General features: G+C 32.3%; 1 protein-coding gene across 1 annotated transcript; it reads left to right on the top strand.

The window, feature by feature from the left end:
* The first annotated feature begins 6,794 nt into the window (after window positions 1–6,794).
* LOC125842493 (uncharacterized) lies at window positions 6,795–17,313 on the top strand. The gene is made up of 10 exons (XM_049521794.1): window positions 6,795–7,669; window positions 10,804–10,995; window positions 12,194–12,541; window positions 13,002–13,065; window positions 14,471–14,688; window positions 14,778–14,891; window positions 15,342–15,447; window positions 15,580–15,791; window positions 16,735–16,838; window positions 16,951–17,313. Exons 1-10 carry the CDS (start codon window positions 6,860–6,862, stop codon window positions 17,093–17,095), a joined length of 2,313 nt encoding a protein of 770 aa, XP_049377751.1. The 5' UTR covers window positions 6,795–6,859; the 3' UTR covers window positions 17,096–17,313.

Here is a 17,313-nt window from a genome sequence, read left to right on the forward strand (position 1 = left end):
AGTATCCATAGTAATTAATCAAAGTAATAATGGTTTGTGGTTGTGATTGCAAATGATTGCTAATGGTGATAACGATTAATGATTTTGTGATTGACGATAGTGGTGGTTGAAATCAGGATAAAGATGGTGGTGATTAACGATGATTGTGGGTGGTGGGTGAAAGTAGATGGAGTAGCGATTTGTAGGATTTCTTAAATAAACATTTTAATGATATTAAGACTTCATTATATATCTTAATCATTCAGATACATAAAATGATTGTAAAAGAAGAAAAAACAACACAATTAATAATTAAGATATAAATTATTAAGATTCAGACCCTTAAAAATAAATAGACTTAAATCGTAATAACTCAAATCTAAATTATTAAGATTGCAAATAAATGATAATTATCTATTGTTTCATAATAGAATTAGGATATCATATCATATTGTATTATATTATATATATATATATATATATATATATCATAATATATTAAATTATTTTAATAAATATAATATTTAAATTTATTATATCATTTTTTGTCATTATATGATATCATATACATCAAAAAACCTATAAAATAGTGTACAAAATAGACTATAAAAATATAGGATAAAAAAACAAATTAAAAAAGTTAAATGATAAATAAAGACAAAATGAAGAAATAAAAATAAAAAAGTAACGATGTAATTACACTAAATCAATTGTTATACAAAATGAGACTTTTTATTATTATTAAACGATGAACTTAACAATACGATACAATAAAATTTAAATAATACTCAAAACAAATATCATATTTAAACTAACAATAATCTTATACAACCAAGTAAAATTTTAGTGTCAAGTGACTCAGTGAGAATTACGAAATTTTATGTGGATATGCTAATAATTAATGGGCATTGAAATTACAAGAATGAGAAGAAAAAACAATAATTAGTCATAGGTTTAAGTGCATTCAACCTTGGTATTCAAGCTAAACATAATCACATGGATGGTTGAGCTGTGTATATTACTACTAGCTTTCCAATCTCCATACATCAGTTTTTTTGCCATATTAAATTATTTAATTTTTTTCGTTCACTTTTACTTATTAATTTCTTAATACGTAACGTATAAATTAGATAAGATGCCCACATCTTCTTTCATCGTTTATTCATTATATATATTGGGACATGGATCCTCACACTTTCCCTCCTTGATTCCAGATTAGTTGACTTAATCATCATTTTGATTATAAAAACAAAAAAAAACTAGCTCTGGTCACGCTTGATTGGGTTGTTGATGGTGAAATAATGTAGTTTTCACGTCTTAATTAGATTAATTACCTAAATATAATACAAGGATGTGTCTGGCAGCTAGCTAGCATGTTACTAAACTTGCACATATATATATATATATATATTTGAAAAAGATCTTAAATATATCCGAACTTTAACCGAAATTGCTATAACAATCTCAAATCTTGGGCATGACCTATTAGCAGTGGCGGACGCAGGATTTTCATTCAGGGGGTTCAAATATAAAAAGTAAATTTGCGAAAAGGTTGATTAAAAGGAGTGTAGTGGTGAAAGACAAGATCATTTTAACTCATCAAATTTTAACTCGTTTTGTCATGTTTCATTTAACATTTCTTCCTACTTATGTCTTGCTTCATCGAACCTTTTTAAAATCTATTGTGCTTTTAGAAAAACAAATACAGTAGTTATTTTTGAGTTGTGACAAAACTTCTTTTCAAAAGTTGAAAACATAACTTTCTCCAAAAGCAGTTTTGAAAATTTTGGCCAAGCACAAATTTGATCTCTAATATTGACAAGAAAAAAAATTGAATTTATTAGTCAAACATGAAATGTTAATCTACAAAATATTTTTTTTGAATAAAAGGTAATCCTCATAATAACAAATTATATAAATTTGGCCAAACCCCTATTAAATTTGTTGTTTTAACGTTTTAAATATATTTATTACTAGGAGCCTATTCTTATTCTATATCCTTTGAAAAATGATATAGAATTTTTTACAAAATGTATATAAATATTATTTATGAAAAAAATCAAATGTTATATTAATTAATACTCCCTCTGTCCCAATTTTTGTAATACTTTTCATTTTTTGAGAGTCAAATAGTATAAGTTTGATCGAATATTTGAGCCTAGAATTTTCAAATTTTTAAAAATGAAATTTATATATTTATAAGCTAAGTAAAAAATATTATAAGTCAAAATAACTAAAAAAAATTAAAATATATAAAAGATATATGAAAAAATTACAATCAAAGATAGACTTGTTTGAATCTTGAAATTCAAAAAATGTCATCAAACTTCAACACAATTTCGTATAAGCTTTAGTGATTTTAGTATGGATATTAACCTTTGTAAAATCCAAGTCAAACAACCTTTTGAAAGCTAATTTGTGGGCTGGGCTTTGGGAAAAGACAAAACAAAAACTTATAGCTAAAAGCTTGGGATGTGGGGAAGGACGGAAATTTAAGCTAAAATTATATATAAGCGCGACTTACAAGAATCGAATTTGGAACCTTGGAGTCATTCTGAACCCCCTTGACCACTGGGCTACGCGTCACAATTGTATAGAGGGGGTTCAATTTAATATTTATACTCATAAATAATAATTTTAACCTTATATATACGGTATGATTTTTTTATCGATGAACCCCCTCCCATCCACCTAGGTCCGCCCCTACCTATTACCCCTGCACAATTTAATAGTACTATATTTTAAAGATATATAAATGTACAACTGGACGAGTTACCATTTATAATGATGGACATTTATGATGTCCACATGGACACCTATATATCTTTAAAATATACTATTAAATAGTCAGTGGTAATAGGTCCTGCTCAAAGTTTGAGATTGTTACAACAATTTCGATCAAAGTTCAGATATATTTTAAACCATTTTTCCATATATATAGTCTGGTTAACCCCGTGAAGTTGTTTTACTTGTTGATAAAAAATAGTAAAGTGTATTGGAAGTACATAAAATGAATCATTTAAGTAACACGGTTGCTTATTAATTACTACTCTTATAACGTTGTATCACATATTTGTCTTATGAACTTGTAAAACTAATTAATATGTAGTAATACGATGTTTAATTAATTAAAAACAAAAAATTGTTCCTAGTTTTACAATCATGCATGGTCTTTTATGAGCAACAACATATTTGTAGAGTACATTATACAGAAAGTTGAAAAAAAGAAACCAAAACATCTTTTTGACTTGTACAGGCATAAACTAGCTTCTATATATCTAAGAATTAAATAAATTTGAGAGCATTTTTGAACTGAAAATATAGAACTAATTTTAATATCACATCATAAACAATTATTGAATCTAATTGTTGTGGAAGTCGAATATATAGAGAGCGATGAAATCACAACTGCTACATCTAAAGATAGTTAATAAATAGTAAATGATACAACAATAGAACATTACGAATTTACGAGGTTTGGTAAAAATTTGTTTTCTTTTGCCTGATCCTCGGACACAAACAACCAATATTTATTTCACTCCACAAGAGTACAAGTGAAATATCATAAGAGAAAAAAGAAAGATCAAATGTCTTAGAAAATGAGAAGGCAAGTGAGAGGTGTGTTACAAATGAATTAAGAGCTATCTATTTATACGAATGAATTATCCTTATTGATGTCATTCATGACATCACTATGCGTCAAAATGTTGACGTTTAACTTGTGAAATCATTTTATGTACCTAAATTTTACCTACAAAGTTACTATCTTGACTTTTGTACTAATGAAGAATTATCTTTCTAGCTACCAAATCTTCACATTAATTCATCTTGAATCTCGTCAAATTTAACATCAACATCATTAATTCTACATCGAAATACTAGTTACAATTTAGAATTGACTATCCAATGCAAAAACATTTTGAATTGGGTGCTATATTACATGAGAGGGTAAAGTTCTTACTTTCTTCAGTTTTCATCGATAGAAGAGGAAGACCACGCGTACCAAAATAGTCACTTTAATTTGGACCATTGGCAATTTGGCATTAGTTGAGACTAAATGTAATTGGTCCCTAAAGCAAAATTTTAATTTGAGATCTAAAATATAAATAAATTTCGCATATATATATTTATTCTAAATTTATTTTTCTTACACTATTTAGATGAAAATTATTACTAGTATTTAATTTTGTTTTTTCAGTTATTAGTTTTAGGTAAGATTTTATCAACTCAATATTGAAAAACATTCTTTCAGTGAGACAATTATTATCTGAATTGTTAACATAATTTTATAAGTAATAAGTTGACAAATATTAAATAAAGATAAGAGTTAGAACCATAGAATCTAATTCAAGAAGTTGATGACTTGGTATATCTCATTTTAATATGCTTGTTGTAATGCTTGAAACTAAAATTTAAAAAGAAATAAAAAAGAATTTGTAATTCACTTTGCTCAACACTTTTCACTATTAATTCTTATTTTTAACAAAGTACAAAAGATGTTAAAGTGGATTAAATAATATATTTTTAAAAAATTATACTTTTTTTTATCATAAATAATTATTTTTTCTATAAACTTTTTATCACATAATTTATTCTTGATAAAAATTTGGGCCCCTCAAATTACAGTAAAACCTCACTAAATTAATACTTGGTTAATTAATAACCTCTTTAAGATAATATTTTCTTCCGGTCCCAACTTCGGCCAATGGAAAAAATCACTCATTTCGATAAGATAATAAGATATTATATTTTCAGAAGACCCTATATAAATATATGGTCCCATTAATATTATAAGTTAATAATTCTTTAAAAGTACAAATATATCTGAGACAATTTAGTGAAATATGATTCTTTGTGTTCTTTTTTTTTTTTTTGTTAAAATTTAAATTTAGTTGAAGTTCAACTCTAACTTTTCTTATTGCATCCAAAAGTTTTAGTGTTGTGTTTTCAAACTACATCATAAAATTGTGAACACTTCTAAATGCGATAAGTGTTTCCTTATGCATAACTGATTTCAAAAGTATTGTATCATCTTCAACTTTATTATCAACATTATTTTTTTCCAATGGTATCCACAATTTCTTCTAAGTTTTGAACCTTTGAACATGTATCATTTTCACCCATCCAACATGTTATTAACATCCATTTTATTGCAGTAACCGAGATTATTACTAATGACATCAAGTTCATAAATGACGTTTTCACAAGTGAGTTCATTTAAAATCTCTGAGATTTCATCCCCGAACGAATTTAGCGGTATCGAAACACTCTTTAAATTAATAAATATTAATTTGTCGATTAAATAACACCTCTACAAAATAATAATATTTCATGGTCTCACCTATATTAATTTAGTGAGGTTTTACTGTACAAAGCATAGAGCCGTCCCTGATTGGCATTTGGTAAAGATTTAAATGTGACTGTCTATAATCCAAAAAAAGAAAAATAATTGGTATATAATTTAGGCAAACACTAGAGAAATTGGGGGTAGGAAGTAAGTTTGTGGGGTTAGGAGGGGTGAGCATGGAGTATGACGGTGGAGACGAGACAATCAATGTGAAATGTTATTAGTGAACTTATTCATGCTTCCGTTGGAAAAGTGAACTTATTTTTCTAGAGATTTTTTTTTCTTCAAAAATTAGAAGTTCCTCTCTGAAAAAAATGAAAAAAAAAAATCATGGTTAATAGCATATACAATTTAACTAAAATTTTATTTATTTTGCTCGTAGATAAAGTGGTTTATTATAGTTAGGAAAGAGCTTCTTAGTCATTTTGATAGTTTATTCCGAGATTTTTTAATTCTAAAATTGTCAATTCCGAGATAAAGTTCAAACAAACTTAAGATAAAATGATATTAGATTTTATTTCAAAATTGTTATCTCTTATATCACCAACTAAAACTATATATGAAAATTCTTATCAAGTTCTAGCTAGTTAAACAAGAAAGGAAACACAATTTTTAAAATGTCCTTTATGTTGAGATGAGGGTTTATGATTGCTAAAAATATTGTGTAAAAACATTATATCATAAAAACTAAAATTTGAAACTTGAAATCAAATCATTACTCCCTCCGTCTAATAATAGTTGTCTACTATGCTATTTTGGGATGTCCAACAATAATTATTCAGTTCATAAAATCAATGGATAATTTTACACTTAGTTCCTAATTTATCTTTATCATTAATTATAGTCATTTCCCTATTGGTTTTCAAGACATTGTATTTATTATATTTAAAGAGTGATATAGTAAAATTATCCTTCTATTTATAGTTTATTAAGAAGTGTGTAAAATCAATAGCCGAAAAGTATTGTTGGACAAAGGGAATATATTTTTAAAAGATTGGTTAATCACCAATAGATATGATGTAATGAATGACACCGATCCTTTCATAATTAGAAGTCTTATGTTCAAGTGTGGATATGAAAAAATTCTTGATATAATCAGTTTCAATGTAAGTGACGAACACCATAAAAGTGTGTGATTAATTAGGAGGAAAATGAAAAAAAAAATGTCCTTAAACTATGTGAAATGAACAAAAATGTCATCTATTTATGGTTTACCAAAAATGTCCTTGTCGTCAAAACTTTGATCCAAAAATATCCTTATTATTATTTAATGGGTCAAAATGCTCATTTTCTAAATAATAAAGATATTTTTGAACTAAAATATTAATGATAAAAATATTTTTGAGTCAAATTATAAACGAATGAGTTTTTGTTCATTTGATCACATTTTTGTCCCTTTTCCCTAATTGGAGTCATATTTAAGTTCACTTTAAAATTACGGCCACACAAATTAAATTTGGGCTGTTCCCTCCATTGTTGTCTGCCCTTCTTCATCCAAATTTGAATGCACCTGAATCTCTCTTCCTCCCATCAATGGCCGGCCCTTCCAACCCTAAAACCCTAAACATCTCCTCAGCTCTCACTGACGACGATGATTTTCAAGACCCATCTCCTTCTCAGCTCCATTTGCCAAAACCCACCTCAAAAATTGCATCCCGTAAGCCTCTCAGACCTTATAATAGTGCCACTCCTCCTACTTCCAAGAAGCCAAAACAAAATTCACCACATGTTGGCAAGGAGAACGTTGGTGTTGTTGGAAAGTGTACTGTGGATTTTGATTTGGGCCATGGATTAGATAGTTCTCGTCCTAATAAGAAGCCGAAACAACAGCCAGTAAGTGTAGAAAAGGACAGTCTTGCTCCTGTTGTTGTTGAAAAATCTGATGAAAATGGGAAGAGCCTTAATCCTGCTCATCAGAAATCGGAGTCTGATTTTGAGGATTTGGATTTGGGTCATGGATTGGATAACATAGAATCAACTATAGATTGTTGTTCTGGGGTCCAAAGAACGACTAATGAGGAAGAATTACAGAGGGGTTACTTGTTTAAGTCGATAGAGGCAAGATTGCTCAATTCAAATGGTGGGTTCGAAGAGAGGAAGGAGGAGGAATCGGAGGAGTGCTCTGAGCTTGATTTATTGCTCAAGTTATGTGGTGAGGAGGATGAAGTATACGGTGACGCATTGACAGCTGATCTGCATAGGCTAGAAGAGTGCTTGGGATTAGACGAAGAATATGACCTCATTTATTGTCCCCTTTGTGGAGCAGATATTTCAGATTTGAGTGGTGAAATGCGGCTGGTTCACACTAATGAGTGTCTTGACAAAGACGAGACTCCAGTTGATGTAAGATGCTCTTACCTAATATTTGTTCTTATTGTATGGAACGTAGCAACATATACCTAAGAAACATGTGTATGGCAGTGTTAAATTGATTTCTTTTATGGTTGAGGTGTCACATCAGTTTATGGAGAGTGCTTGAAGCTTTTTCCTAATGTTTTCTTTTGACATGAGCACTTCGTAGTCCCTATAATGTTGCCAATATTATATGATATACTGATTTTAAGGACCAGTGCACCTCCCCTATTGAGGTGATGATGAAGGAAAATGTTTGTGCCCAACTTGTTGACCGAGGAAGTAGTTATGTTAAATGGTGATATTTGAACTACCAGATTGCTATTTTAAACCTTGTAATAGTTGGTCCACTAATTTTGATAGATGAAAATGGGAGTACTATCACAAAATAGACGAGATTAATAGTGAAGCACCTAATCTTACTATTAGGGGTCGTTTGGTTGATGGATTGGGAATAAGTAATTCTAGCATAAATCCCGTATTGAATAATACAATATATGGTTGGTTGCATAAGAAAAAATAACCGGCATATAACTAATATAGTGTCTAGTTGACGATATTAGATAATACTATCATTAAGTTATACGATAATCTATGTACAATTATTTATGCAGAATAAAATGTGGAAGCATATGTATATTAGCAGGCAAGGATTAGACTATGCAAAGTCAAAAGTTTTTTTTAGAGTAAGTAATTCATGTATAACAATTCTCTTGGTTATAAATCAGTGTATAACAATCCCTTTATTATTAATCGCAACATAAACAATCCTTGCACTATAATTCCCGCATAACTAACATGTGAACCAAGCCATCCTTAAGAGTATAAAGGGGCATACCAAGGTAAATTGAGTTCAACACGTATTGAATGTAACAAAAGAATTAAGTGAAAGATTCATCAAAGAAGAGGTGAGAGATTATATATGTGGGTCAAAGATTGCAAATGGACATATTTCTTTCTTGTAAGCTAAAGTTCTTGCCAACTAGTGTATCTATGATAATGGTTAAAAAGCATTTATTGGATAAAACTTTTGAACATGATACGGGTTAGGCTACATATATATCTTGAAATTTTTTAGTTTGTTTCTTTGGGTTATAGTTAAGAATTTAGAATCGACTACTACTACAAGTTGTAAGATATTACTTTTATATTTGGTTGATCTCAATCCAGAAGTCCTTAGAGAATGAAGATTATGGAGGTTGAAGAACAGTGAATGCTTCTTAAGCAATGTGCTATAGTGGCACTAGTCAGAGTTAAGCTTTTGAGCAAAGGTACTACAGATATAAAAGGTAAAAATCTTTGTTACATAGTAGAAAGGAACACCAATGTCTAAGTAGTTTCAGCTAGCTATGCCTTGATTAGAAGGAAATGCAATGCATACTTTTGTGATGGGTATCTCTTCTAGCACCAACGTGATTCCCTGGGTGCATACGGAAAATGTAGATTCAGATATAGATCCAACACTTAGTGGGAGAAAAGTACGGTAAGAGATGCATCTTAAAAAGGTATAACTGGTGTATAGTTAGGGTGCCTCTCTGAATGATGTGAACATGATTCATTGCTGTCAAGAGTTATGGAAATTCATCAACAAAGTAATCAAGTAAAAAGATGCACCATCAACTAGAGATATATATCATATGGGTTAAAGATGCCTCATTCCTTTGAGAAATGTTTATCAGCATGTAGTCACTATCTTTCAACCTAAAGGTGGCCGGAACAGAGTCTGGAATGCAACTCATTGTCTGATTGCCAGCTTTGGACAAATAGATAAATCAGACTTTATGGGAACTCGTTCATCACCCCGTACAGGATAAGTTGCCCATCTTTAAAATACACATCTTTTAGTTTGGAAGATCTCTAACTAAGGATCTGATGAACTGACTCTATTTTTATTTTTTGATAACTAAGAAATCCCCGGGGGGAAATTTGTACACTGTTTGAAGCTCGGTGGATATTGGGCTGTCCCTCTACCCTTTCTCGACTTAAATACTAGGCTTTTGTCAGCAGTAGGTCCTGAACTCGTGATGAGCGCGTTACCCACATATCACATGCTGTGCTCCTACCACTATACCAAAGTCCAAAGCCCTTGGGGATGACTCTGTTGTTCTTTTAGTAACCCTAGCTAGTCTTTTGATTAAATTTTTGTCCCCCCTACTTTTTTCTTTGACAGTTTTACCATGCTGCTGACTCTTTATTGTCGTATCAACAAATGCTTATATCGAAAGTAAGAAAGAAAGATGTCAAACAAGCATTTGAAGTTAATAATAAGCAAAGGGTTATGCTGTGCAATTCCAACATGCCACCATGGTCTTAGTTAAGATTCATTTATTACAATCAAATTCACACTATTGTTCCTTTTTGATACAGTTGAAATCGCAATGATTAAAGTACACTATAATACCGTTTAACATATATCTAGTACAATGGTGGACATCTGTTCTACTTTTTGCTGTTTTGGTTGCTATTTTAAAGTAAAATAACATAGAATTCTTTGAATGGCTTTGAGCAAAAGTTTTATAGCTATTTCATATAAGGATATTCATAATCATGGTGTGGAAAATGAAAATGTCTAATTTTTAACGGCCACATGATTGCAGTTCCAAGTCTGCAAGTGTTCCTTTCCGCATGTCTGTATGTGTATTATACTGCTCCTTCCTCTGAGATGAGCTTTAAAATGCTCTTCCCTAAATGGTGGTATTAAATTATTTTTTTTGGAAATTGAATTCGGTCACCCTTAGTGGCCAGCTGCATGTTTTCTGGGTTGAACCTTCACAAGCTGGGTATGCCCCCAAATTGACAAAACTTTGTTCGATCTTACTTTTAAGACTAGTGGTAATAAACATGAGTTTCCAAGACAAACATAACCATCAGAGCATTTATATGAAAGAAAACCGATAGACATGATCTTTGTTAATGAATTCGACCTAGTTCAACACCTTAAAAAATAATGTATTTCCTTCTTACGGTTTCAGTTGCATTTCCGTTTATCATATTTCTAATTCAAGTGTGTTTGAGACACTGCTGCTGTTATGGTTCATCAGAGAAGTTGCCTTTGTTTCCTGATTCTAAAGAAGATATGGGAGGTTAAATGTGGTTACCTCAATACAAATTTGATCATCTTGCAGGTGGTTACTGCCAATAATGATGTATCTTTTCAGTGTCCTGGGCAAGTGCTCAATGATTCCCCATGTCCTAAAGAGGTTGTCCACATGTCACCTGTTGTTGAATGGTTACGAAATCTTGGACTTGCTAAATATGAAGAAATCTTTGTTCGGGAGGAGATTGATTGGGACACTTTAAAATCCTTGACAGAAGAGGTTTGCTTATTGTTCTTCATTGCTAATATCTTTGTGCACATAAAACTAACGATATTTCTGGTCACACCAGTTTGTCGATATTCTCCTTGGAGATTTCTGATAATAAAAGGGAACATAGAAGGAAGTATAAGATTTATGTTTTTTTTTTTGGCTGTTACTTGTGGAATTCTTTGCTTCCGGAATTGCGCTTGTTCCTGTGAGAGTGATTACGTTCAACTTGATGCACCTATAATGAAGGGTTTTGCTTTTTTAGAATTTAAGTGGCTACTAATCATGGTTATTTTTAAAGATTATGTTGTGAGCATAAAGCCTTAAACTCAGAATTTGGCTGGTTAAAATGCATCAGAGCATAATAAAACTCGAACCAATCTGATGTATTTATGTCCCTAGTAATATGTGAAGGGCCATTATTTCGTTAATTGACTATATGGCACCAAAGGTGAGATGTTCAGGGGCAGAGTGAGGCCATGGACTCAAGGATTCTCCGTCTTATGTTTTCCCTTCTAGAAAATGGTGTGTTGTTCCCTCTGTTGAGTGCACCCAAAGACATAGAATCTATAACCTAACCATCAATCTCATTTTGTGTTTCTTCTCATTACTTATTTTGTTGGACATCCTGTCCTACCACTACAAGTTTTGAACTACAAGTTCTTATTTGGAGTTGGCCGTTGGGGGTTCAGTACAAGGTTGCAACAGTGAGAACTGGAAACAACAGTAGTCTTGAAGAATCAGTTAAATAATAACTAAAGTGACAATTCTCTGGTTATTATTGTTTGAGTACCGCTTGAGCTACTCTTTAAATTCTTGCCCCAAAAAGAATTTACTTTAGGTTCAAGTCAAGAAGATCAAGGTAAACAGTTAGACTTGAATTTTCTTCCCCAGAGGGAAATGAACCTGGAAAATTCACATACCCTATAAAGCAAACTTGTTTCTCTACCATGTATTCATTGAATATACTTCTCATGGTGATTTTTCTGCAGAAGTAATTAGTCCATTTTACCTTTCCTCAAGCTTAATCCTTTCCAACTTGAAGTTGTGAAGGGGGCTTTGCTGAGCTGTATTTGTTATTTCCACTGTTATCTTATTTATATGATTTGGTGACAAACTATTAAAGCTGTTTATTTCACTTGGTGCTCAAACCACTAACCTTTAGTTGTATCTTTGCCAAACTAATTCCACTATTTTAACTTCCGTGCAGGATTTATTTAGCATTGGTGTCACTGCTCTTGGTCCTAGAAAAAAGATCGTTAACTCTATTTTGGAGCTAAGAAAGGAAATTGCCGAGGAAAAAGTAGCTCAACAAGATGTTGCAAAGATTATACCTGTTGATGCTGGTACTAAACCAAGCAAGTTGATAACAGATTATTTCATTTGTCCTGTTTCGGAAAGAAAGAAAGTTTGTGCTACTGATAGGGCACAAACGGAGGTCGAAAGAACTTGTTCAAGTGTTTCCCGTAAGAGACTTCAGAAGAAAACTCCAGCCAAAAGTGCAAAATTTAAAGATATTCCCGTGTGGTGTTCTATACCAGGAACACCATTCCGAGTGGTAAATACCCTAAATACATAACCTACTTACATGGGCTTTTGTATCATCTCAGTTCTTGGAAAAGTGCATAATATACTAATAAACATCATCTGTTTTACTAAAATTAAGTAGGATGCTTGAAATGTGCATATATTACTGGAAGCTCTCCATATATATACACATTTGTTGGATTTACCACAATGGAGATTACAGGTGCTGGTTCAAAGCAATGCCAATGTGTATTTTCTACAGTATTAGTGGTTTAACTAGTTGTATGATTTCCGGTGTCTTAATGCTTGTGACATTGGGTTATTGATAATGAACATTATTGCACTATGACCCCACTTGTGGGATTACACTGGACACGTTGTTGACAAAAAAGTAGCATACTTTTTTCTAACTGCTAAGATATAAAGTTGTTATTCTTTATACCTCTCTTTGGCTATAAATTGCTAAAAGTATCTTGTTTACATCGTTGCAGGATGCTTTCAAGTACTTGAGAAGAGATTGTTCTCATTGGTTCCTCAGCCACTTCCATTTAGATCGTAAGACCTCTTCTGACAACCATATTTTCAAATGTTTATAGCTGAATCAGCACAAATAGAAACAGAGAAAATAGCATCAGCTCGTAAGGCAGTCTCCTTTAACTCTGCTTGTAGGGGCATTTCCAAAATTGTGTTCAATTTAAAAGAAGGCATAAATATATTTTGTATTTGTTCAAAAAAGTTGTGGAACCTTATTTTTTTATTTCTCTAAAATAAAACTTCTCTGCACTCCAAATGCTCCAAAGCAGTGGTGGACCCAGGATTTTCATTCAGGGGTTCAAAAAATAAAAGTATAAACTTGTATATATAAGCCAACAAAACAAAATTTCAAGAAAGTGGTAGTATTTAGTTTTAGTGGCGGACCCTTGAATTTTTTTGGGTTTAAAACCACACTTTTAGCGTGCTTTATAAAATAAAAAACTAAAAAAAACGTGAAAACAGAACTGAAACCTTAAAAAAAAAAAAAAACTGAAACTGAAAAAGAAAAAAATAAAACGCTAATGCAAGGATTCGAACCCTCAACATGAGACTTAATTTTCAGGGAACCTGCCACTGGGCTATCTCTTTCTCCTCGTCATTGAGGGGGTTCAAAATATATATATCCACATAAATACATAAAATTACCTTATATATACAATGTAATTTTTTGCCTAGGGGGTTCGGGTGAACCCCCTGGAACCAACGTGGGTCCGCCCCTGCCCCAAAGTCCTTTTCCTTCCTGTAACAAATGCTAAATAATTAGCAATTTTTATTCTAATCTTAACAACGATGCTAAGTCAAACTACAACAAAAATGAGATGTAGGCAGGAATTGGTTTGACTTTGACCCTGTAATGAGACTTAGAGCTTTCATCTATTTGCTTGCAGAAGTTTTGAGGTACGCTATCAGTCGATTGAGTAATTGCATGTTTAACAATTATGAAGAACATTTACTTTCATGCACTTGTCAATAAAATGAAGCTGTCAAGGTTGCGTTATCTTCATTTTCGTATTAAGCTTATTCTCCATGTTCATGTTATAGGACATGCTGGACTAAAATAAATTCTGGTTTTCTCAATGGTCACCACATATAAATTTCTGTTTCTTTAGAAAATTGCATTACTTGTCGTATTCACCTTTTTGCATAGGATTTCCTCATTTATCATGATAGTCACTTGATAACTTTTGTATCTTTTAGTAAGAAGAGGTTTTTAAGGATGTTACATATTTGTAATGTGGATATCATCATATAGATATTAATCAGCCCTAAGACCTACTTGATTGGTTGCTGCCTTTATGGCGTGACGTTCATTGAAAATTTTTAGACACATCCTTATAGGTGTATATGGTAATCTAGTTTGATGATTATGTGATCAGCAATTACTTATCAGTCATGCTTTGAATTTTGTTATCATATCTCTCTGTAGATTATCAAGGCCTCACTAAGTCCTTCTGTCATGGAAAGATTTATTGTTCCTCAATTACGGCAAAGCTTGTTAATCTGAAGATCGGAATCCCATGGGACATGATGCAAGTTTTACCCATCAACCAGAAGATCAACATAGCAGGGATTGATGTCACATGCTTTGATGCAAATCATTGCCCGGGTTCCCTAATAATCCTTTTTGAGCCACCCAATGGTAAGGTGTGGTTCAAATTGGTTTGCCCTGTGCTTTCTCTGAATTCTAATTTGATTGTTCTTTTGATGGATGCTTTGTTTGTGTTATGCAATAGGCTGTCCTGCACACGGGGGATTTCCGATTTTGTGAAGAAATGACAAGGAATGCAATCTTGCAGACTTGTGGTGTCCACAGTCTCATCCTAGATACTACATACTGTGACCCTCAGGTATTTAGATTGTTAATTCATTCTTGGCAGTGAAACCTACCAAAAATTATGTGTTTGGTGTATATTTTAGGTAGTAAACTCAATATATGGTTATATATTTTGAGTGTCATGCCCTGGCCATAGAAGCAAACACTTTGAGGAAATGCTCTAGTATGATCATGTCACATATATGTTAGCTAATATTGAGATTTTCTCCTTACATCTGACATGACAAGAAATAATATAGTTAGGAAAAGATAATTGACTATGTTATACATCAATTGTAAGAAGTAGCAAATACAATTTATTTACCCAATACATTCAAAAGACAGGAAACATACAGGACCAATCCATACACCACGAACATATGAAATAGCAAAAATCTTGTATATACAGTTGAATACATTTCAGTATGTCATCAGCTGTTTCCATTAATACTTCGGATGTTGTAAGTGCTTGCTTGCCTTGCAGTATGACTTTCCCAAACAGGAGGCTGTTATTCAATTTGTTATTGAATCAATACAAGCTGAAACTTTCAACTCGAAGACCTTGTTTCTCATTGGTAGCTATACTATAGGTAAACTTCATCTCTGGCCTTTTAAGTTTCTTGATAAATATTGTGGCCAAAAGCTCAAAAGCTACCTAGTATCTTATGCTTAATGCTTTCATCAAAAGGCAATTTCTCATGGTTCTGTCCTTACTGATTTAGGAAAAGAGAGGTTGTTTGTTGAGGTTGCTCGTGCTCTGCAGAAGAAAGTCTATGTCACTGCATCAAAGTTGAGCATTTTGGAGTGTCTGGGTTTTACTCGAGAAGAAATGCAGTTTTTCACATTAAATGAGCAGGAAAGTCAAATTCATGTCGTGCCTATGTGGACACTGGCTAGCTTCAAAAGGTTGAAGTATGTTTCTAATCAGTATGCGGTAAGTTTTTTGATGTCCAAGTGCTTTGTGATGATTTAAATTCTGATGCAGCCTCAGTCTGATGTTTTAAAGATCTTGGAGATGGAAAAAAGTTGGTGTTGAATTGAGGTCCATAGTTAATCAGTAATTATATTGATTGAAAATAACAAAGCTCCACCTAGTGAATATCATCCTCTTATACTGATTGGAGGGCCTAAAAATTTTCTTTTCTGCAACATACTCATTATAATAGACTACACATTTTTCAGTTTTGCTGACATCAATTAGATGCTTTCTCAGCAAGAACCAAGAGAGTCTAGCCAAAAGTTTGCACAGAATCTAGAGCTAAATTCATTCGTAGGCACACCTCTATGCGTCTTGGTTGGGTTCATTATGTCATCATCCCTTGCACCTGAGTATATTACATATATGTTTTTCCTTTATAGTGCACTTAAGTAAATTACATATATGTTTTTCCTTTATGGTTACTCCCCTTTGTTTAACTTATATGACACTCTTTCCATTTCAAAAATTCTATTTCTACACAACGTATACAACTTTCAAGAATTTAAATTTATTAAACTACACACACTCTAACTTTGATGTGGTGCTTACTTTCTTTTCAACCACTATTTAATAGGAAGGAGTGTAAGTTATTGGTTGAGCATATCACTTGGAGGTTCTTATTTTCTTTTCCTTAGAATGTTACACAACATTAAGATGGAGTATTTCTTGGGAAAATTTGTGTACCAACGTCATTTTTCTACCAGAACTGAATTTCCGGGCTGCATATACTCTAGCTTTGTCATTGACTACTACCCAAATCCCTTTGGTTGAATGTGCCTTATCAGTTACATCTTTACTTGGAACACTCTAACCAATAGGTTTTTGCACCACCATATACAAAAGCTTTTGTTTATTGATCCAGCTTTGAGTGGTATGTAACGGTTAGTTACTACTTCAGGGTCGGTACAGTCTTATAGTTGCTTTCTCTCCAACTGGTTGGTCGTTTGGTAAAGGAAAGAAGAAGTCAACTGGAAGCAGGTGGCAGCAGGGTACTATCATCAGGTCATCATCTACTACTATTTAACTTGTGTATTAACTATAACTGAGTCAATGTACTACATCAATGGATTGCACATTTCTGATTTGATGAAAACATCATTTGTTTTGGTCTCAGGTATGAAGTACCATACAGCGAACACAGCAGCTTTTCAGAACTCAAAGAGTTTGTTAAGTTTGTATCTCCTGTTAACATCATCCCTAGTGTAAATAATCATGGACCTGAATCCAGCAGCGCAATGGTCTCACGTCTCTTGGACTGATCTATTCGACACCAAATAGCAATAACTCATTGCCCCTTTGCCTTGTTTTGTAATTTGAGATTGCATTTGGCAACTCTGTAACTTAGTTTTTTCATGTAATACCATTCTGTGTTGTAGCTTGGATAATGTAACTGTTGATGTTATGTGTATTCTCTTGCATGATGTAATAATAGTTAGTATATTCAGTTCAAGGGGAAAAAAACAATTACTTCTGATCA

The sequence above is a fragment of the Solanum stenotomum genome, chromosome 10 (assembly GCF_019186545.1).
Source record: "Solanum stenotomum isolate F172 chromosome 10, ASM1918654v1, whole genome shotgun sequence".
Lineage (NCBI taxonomy): Eukaryota > Viridiplantae > Streptophyta > Magnoliopsida > Solanales > Solanaceae > Solanum > Solanum stenotomum.

Excerpts from the sequence above, each read along its gene's own strand:
- LOC125842493 (XM_049521794.1), top strand. The coding sequence starts at position 6,860 with ATGGCCGGCCCTTCCAACCCTAAAACCCTAAACATCTCCTCAGCTCTC. Across the intron at positions 7,670-10,803 it reads AAGACGAGACTCCAGTTGAT|GTGGTTACTGCCAATAATGA; the intron begins GTAAGATGCTCT and ends ATCATCTTGCAG. Across the intron at positions 12,542-13,001 it reads CAGGAACACCATTCCGAGTG|GATGCTTTCAAGTACTTGAG; the intron begins GTAAATACCCTA and ends ACATCGTTGCAG.